The sequence below is a fragment of the Nicotiana tomentosiformis genome, chromosome 5 (assembly GCF_000390325.3).
Source record: "Nicotiana tomentosiformis chromosome 5, ASM39032v3, whole genome shotgun sequence".
Classification (NCBI taxonomy): Eukaryota; Viridiplantae; Streptophyta; class Magnoliopsida; order Solanales; family Solanaceae; genus Nicotiana; species Nicotiana tomentosiformis.
In genome coordinates, this window is record NC_090816.1 from 62,402,275 (window position 1) to 62,409,001 (window position 6,727).

A 6,727-nucleotide genomic window follows, 5' to 3' on the forward strand; every position below is an offset into this window, starting at 1 on the left:
ATAGAATCCATGTCTATAGGTCCTAAACAACGCTAATACATCTTGATTCTGAAACTGCCTACTGCATAATATGTCAGTGTGCTTTTGTTGCTTATGTGTGAAGGCTAACTTGATCCATTCATTGTCTTTATGTGTAGTTCTACTTGTTTTGAATGTATACCTAGGTTTATCCTTTGAGCACCCTAAGCAAAGTCTAGAACCACAAAAATAGTAAGTCCAAAGCCTCCTGGACCATAGGTATGGGACGTGTAGTGCACGCATAGCATACTATTTAGAATTGAAATAGAGCGCTTTAGGTAAACAACTTTAACATAATAATTGGGTAGGAGGAGATGATAGTCCGTGCCCTTGAATAATATGGGCAACCCCTACCCTAAGGGAGTTGTGAAGTATTATTTATGTTGTACGAGGTGATCCTTTAGCCTAAAAAACATAGGAACCCCCCCCCCCTTCCCTTTATATGTTTATTGTTCGCGCCTTTGTTTCTTTGAACTTAAAATAATTAGGTTATATATTGTAACCTCCAAAGACTTATACTGATCATTTATATATGTTTAATTCCTTCACATGTGCATTGATCTTTACAGTTGTTTCACATCGTAGTGGAACCTTTAAATTCCATGTGTTCCTTCACTTACATAATCACATAGGAGTATTATAATCTGATAATCCCACATAGTGTTAATTTTGGCCGGGATCCACAGTTGTGGTCCTGAAAGAGTGCCTAACACCTTCTCTTTGACGTAATTTGAGCCCTAACCCGATTTTTGGCAACACAGACTAGTTAAAATAGAGTTATTTGCAAATAGGGGCCCTAACGCACCCAAAATCATTATGTGGCGACTCTTCTCTTTTAATACCCATTTAACAGAGTTGTCACACGTCGAAACCCGCTTTCGCGAGAAAAAGGTGCCCGACAACATGGTGACTCTGCTGGGGATATACTTAGGCTCTTACCATAATGAAGTTTCGCTTATGTGGATTAATGGATTATTTGATGACATGTACATCCCCTCCCTATTTCCCTTATTTGTTTAAACAGCTATGACATGTACATCTCCTCCTTATTTCCTTTATCTTGTTTAAGACTACTATATCATGTCTCTCATGTCCCTATCTCCCTATTGCTTCATTTAATTACGTTCTCGCACATTTTAATGAGTTAAATTGGCTTCTCTCTTTTGTCTTTCCTTTTTTTCTTTTCTTTCTCCTATTCATCTTTACCATATTATTTACAGTTTTTACATACTTTCATCCTGCAAATATTTGGCAAAGTGTTATAATTTTTTCATAAAGCATGCTTTCAATATCATACACCACTTGTGCTTATTATTAATATAGCGGCACTTGATGAGTGTCCGCACTTTCCTAAATATATCCTTTTAAACCAAAAAGGCTTATTAGCGGCAGACTAGTCGATCAGCAGTGCAAACGACGGTCCTGTGCCTTTCCTTCTCAAGCCGTCCACTTGAGAGTACCAGTCTAGACCTTTCTAGAAACAACACTCTGATTTGAAATGTACATGCATCATGCTAAACCTAGTATCGATTGAAACGTTATTGACGCATCAACCCGCTTAGGTAAACCTTGTCCAACGTCCAAAGGGATTGCCATAATCCCAAAAGAGACTATAATATTATGTGCATTGCTTGTAGAAAACGTGCCAATATATTGATCATTATTGCATAAATAGTTGAATCAGGAGGAGGAAAGGGCTAGATTTTATTTGTCTGCAGAAAATAAAGCACGAAATCCCAAGTTTGGTACAGTCCAAAATATCCTGCCTCTTGTAAATGAGTGGTAGAACGACCTTGCACCATGTGACAGAAATCACGTGAGGAGAGTACTGGGTAACTTGCCATCTTTGCTGAATATTCGACCTAACATGGAATTAAAAGAGGCAACATGTTCCGGGATGAGAAGAAAGTTATTTTCTGATTTGGCAATATAGAAATGACTCCTCTTATGAAAGAAATAGGGGGCTTCACCAAATTACCATGGGATAGTCCGAGTCTACTACTGCCATAAAATTACACCCCACGCGGTTGTCTGAAAATGTTGGGGTTTAAGAAGAAAAATGAGCTGGTCTGCCTGAAGAAATAGTACACCCACTTTGAATTTCTCTATGAGCGATATGGGCATAGAAAATCATATTGCCTGCATCACAAGGAGCTAGCCATTACCTCTTTGGTGTGGGTGCACCGCCGTGTCTATGTCTTCATAGTCTGTTTCTAGGGTTTGTTGATCTTTCCAATGCAATGAGGGATAATCCACACTTGCTTAGCCATCGTCTCCAAGACCATAATGGAGGGTATCGAGGGACAAAAATACACCATCATTCCTATGATATTAGCAGAGATGTACCATTCTCGGGATCGGTGCAAGCATGGGTTTGGACATTTCGAGGGTTGTAATCTCCTACTACAAGTATGGCTGCTAGAACAGTTTCTGAGGAGAAATTATCGCTAGGAGCTTCTACGTAGTCCACTGAATGACTACATAGCCAGTCATCATCCAAAGAAGAGGACATTCATTCAGACAGGTTTGAAAATCCTAAAAAAGTAATTGGCTAGGTGCGTTTCTTTAATAATATGACAGACGAGCAAGTGCATTGGATGTTCGAGTGGTTTCCTATTAGCGAGTTCATCATCAGGTCCAAATGAACCACTCACTTAGTACTTATCAGGTTGCGAAACATCTACCCTTACACTCCTATAAGGGTAATGAGGCAAGCTGGGAGGAAGCAAGTCATACCTCGGGTTTCCAACATGGTTCAGTATAAAGCAGATTTCAAAGAAGATGTTATCCCATTCAAATTGGAGGCCCAAAACATATGTAATCAAAAGATCATCGTGGAGGGAGAACTATTGAACCATACAGGTATCACGCTGATCACATGTACTACTATCTCTCATGGTTAGAAGATGACATAACCGGGGACGTCAAATCGGGGGTCAATCTGAAAGATAGGATCATAGATATGGTGGCTGAGGTGCAGGTGAAGTACAAGAGGCTACGTAAAAGATTGTTCGAATCTGAAGATAGGCTTCTGGAACATCATAAGGTAGATATGGAGGTAATCAAGGAATGGAAGGAGATTGCAAATAAGTCGACAGAGATGTTGGAGCACCTAGAGCAAGGATTGATTGAGCTAGAGGGAACGATGAGAAAGAGGCTTTGGTATTGTCAAGGCATGGAGTATGATAAAGGAGAAAGCTGGCAATGGCTTACTTGTGCTACTCGACATGCGCGACCTGAGAAGTGTGATTGATGGAGTCAAAAGAGCTAAGCATGGAGAAGGTCGTTCTGGGACCAAATAGATTAGCAAATAATGTCCTTTATTGCTTTCTAGATTAGATTTTGTTAGCTTTCAATGTAATAAGGCTTTGTGCCATTAGTGACTTCATATTATTACTTCGATTTAGTAAAGGTTGATTTGATTTAGTTTCGCATTAATTTAATGAGGTAACATTGGCATGAATTTTTTCCACGTCTATATGTCGCTTAGGCTTACCTCGGGTACAATGAGGTCGCCAAATAAGGACGTGAATTATTACATGACCTTACTTTATTAAATATTGCAAACACTCTTTTACTTCGTCTTACTAACTTGATTATCCTTTTTTTTTTGATTACTCCCATTCAAAAAGGTTGGTTCTTGCATCCTGGCATCATCAGCATACCACATCAGATCCAGAGGTCCTCTACCTCCTCCTCCACCTAGCGACCAAAAAAACAAAGGCAAAGGTAAAGGGAAGATGGATGATCTAAGTGGTAATCGAAAGGACAATGCTACCATGACAGAAAATGTTGAAACCTCATATGGAAGAAGTACGCCAGGACAAAATGAGTTGGTCTTACGGTTGGAACAGAAAATCTTGGAGATACAAGGTGAGCTTGAGCAGGTCCTAAATCTCGCAAACCTCTCCCTTACTCTAAATGTTTCCGACGTCAACCATCAGAACACAACAACCCAGATTAAACACCACCCCAAAACACACAAGCCCAAAATCCTCCACCGATAACTCCATAAAATCCTCCTGCAACGCATCAATATCTCAACCCCGCACACCCTCAAAATCTTAACCCTCCACCAGCACAAACCCCTCAACAACATCACCATCACACCAACCAGTATCTGTGAACAACCACTTATCATACCCCTCAGAACGTGCCACAACCTACCCCCAATCCCCCCCAAACCTCAATCAATGATCACCGATATACTCAAGTCCCAGGAACACACCAAGGCAACCCAATATACGTGGAGACCTTACCCCATACCCCGCAAAAACCCTATAAATACCCGAACCAATAGAGAAGGACCTGCTCATCCGAAACATGGCGGAGGAGCTAAAGAAACTGACAGGAAGAGTGTAGAGTCTTAAAGGTGGAAAAGGTGTTGAAGGTTTGAATTATAAAGACTTGTGTATCCAACCGGATGTGGAACTGCCGGAAGGTTACAAACCTCCTAAGTTTGAAATGTTCGATGGAACCGGTGATCCTAAGGTGCATTTAAGAACCTACTGTGACAAGCTTGTAGGGGTGGGCAAGAAAGAGCAAATCTACATAAAACTATTCATGCGAAGTCTTACAGGTAATGCGCAATCTTGGTATATTAGCCAAAACCCGAAAAAGTGGGAAAACTGGCTGACCATGGCATCTGTTTTCATGGATGGATTCAGGTTCAACACAGAGAACGTGCTAGACATTTTCTATATCCAGAACCTCAAAAAGAAGCCAACAGAAACCTTCCGCGAGTATGCTACTCGCTGGAGATCAGAGGCAGCCAAGGTCCGGCTACCGCTAGAAGAAGATCAAATGAATAAGTTCTTTGTCAGAGCTCAGGATCCACAGTACTACGAAAGGTTGATTGTTATAGAGAATTACAAGTTCTCAGACATCATCAAGTTGGGAGAAAGGATAAAAGAAGGAATCAAAAGTGGTATGATGACTAATTTTGAGGCGCTGCAAACCACCAACGATTCTTTACAATCATGAGCTATTTGGAAGAAAAATGAAGTGGGTGCCGTGATAGTAGAACAGGGACCTAAGTTTCCCCTTACCTATCAAACACCTCCACCCATATATGAACCCTCACCTCCAAAATACTAATACCCTTCCACTACTTACCATACCAATAATACCCAACCTATATATTACCATTCACCTCCTCTCACCCGCCAAAACTACCCAAAGCCACGACCAAACTCTGACCGCAGAACACCTAGACAATACACCCCTATCGCTGAACCCATAGCCCAACTATATGAGAGACTGAAAGTCGCTGGTTATGTCACTCCCATTCCTGCTATTACTGTTGAAAATCCTTCACTGTGGGTTAACCCCAACAAGACTTGTGCCTACCATTCAGGAATGATGTGTCATACTATTGAGGAATGCCACATGTTGAAAGACAAGATCCAGATGCTGATTGACACCAAAGTTATACAAGCAAAGGAGGTCGGGCCGAATGTCTGCAATAACCCTCTTCCTGGTCATAGAGTCGAGGGAGTGAATATGATAGAAACTGATGAAAACTGGGATCAGGAGGGATCCATCGGACTTATTCGAGAGGGGGACATTCCTATAACATCTCCCGTCACCCTCTCGCCAATTGTGGTGCAAACCCAGGCACCGTTCGAGGTTGAGGTACCTGTGCCCTTCACCGTGATGGTAGCTCCAACACTACCTTATAAGTATGATGTTGTCCCATAAGATTATGTGGTGGAGGCAAGGAGAAGGTAAAAGCCAAGATGAAAGAGATAGGTGTTGCGCAGGGAATGACCATAACCAGCAGAGTTTACAAACCCAGAAATCTTAGAGAAATAAGTTAAGAGACCACTTCTAAGCCACATGTCATAAAGACTGTCACTGATGATATTTGGAGGAAGATACAGGAGAAGGAATACTCTGTTGTTGATCACCTAAACAAGACTCTCGCCAAGATATCCATCTTATCGTTGTTGCAAAATTTAGATGCACACACGATTGCCTTGATGGAGGTGTTAAGTGAAGCTTATGTGCCTGCCGGTATCACTAGTGGGGAAATGGCGAATATGGTGGGGAAAATACTGGAGAGTCACAAGATTACCTTCCACGAAGACGAGTTACCCCAAAAGGGTTGAGTCATAACAAAGCATTTCACATCACTATGCAACATGAAGACAAGTTCATTGCCAGGGTTCTGATAGATGGGGGTTCGAGCCTGAACATATGCCCGCTGACTACTTTGAAAAGACTGGGTATAGGCCCGTATGAGATACGGATGGGAAGTATGAATGTTAAGGCATTTGACGGGTATCAGAGAGCCACTATCGGAGAAATCAACCTTAATCTGCAGATGGGCCCGTCCTGATTCGACATTGAATTCCAGGTGCTTGATATATCTACCACCTATAACTTGTTACTGGGACGACCATGGATACACGCAGCTGGGGCAGTCGATTCTACTCTGCACCAGGCTGTGAAGTTCGAGTGGAATCATCAAGAGGTGATTATTAACGGAGATAGGAAAAACCCTATCTACACCAGCTAGACTATGCCAATTATCGGGAACAGGAAGAAATTGTGAGGAGAAACATACCATAGCATTAAGTGGATAAATGCAATCGAGAAGGGGCGATGGTGGAGCAACAAGATAGAAAGTATACCGATGTGGTTGGGGTATGAAACATGCAAGGGTCTTTGTCCAAAGCTTCAAGGTATCACGGAACCAATACGACCA

The 6,727-nt window shown here is 41.8% G+C and overlaps 1 protein-coding gene across 1 annotated transcript; it reads left to right on the top strand.

Moving 5' to 3' along the window:
- Positions 1–3,758: 3,758 nt before the first annotated feature.
- Positions 3,759–5,001, top strand: LOC117277178 (uncharacterized). The gene is made up of 2 exons (XM_070176175.1): positions 3,759–3,891; positions 4,424–5,001. Exons 1-2 carry the CDS (start codon positions 3,759–3,761, stop codon positions 4,999–5,001), a joined length of 711 nt encoding a protein of 236 aa, XP_070032276.1.
- Positions 5,002–6,727: the final 1,726 nt, after the last annotated feature.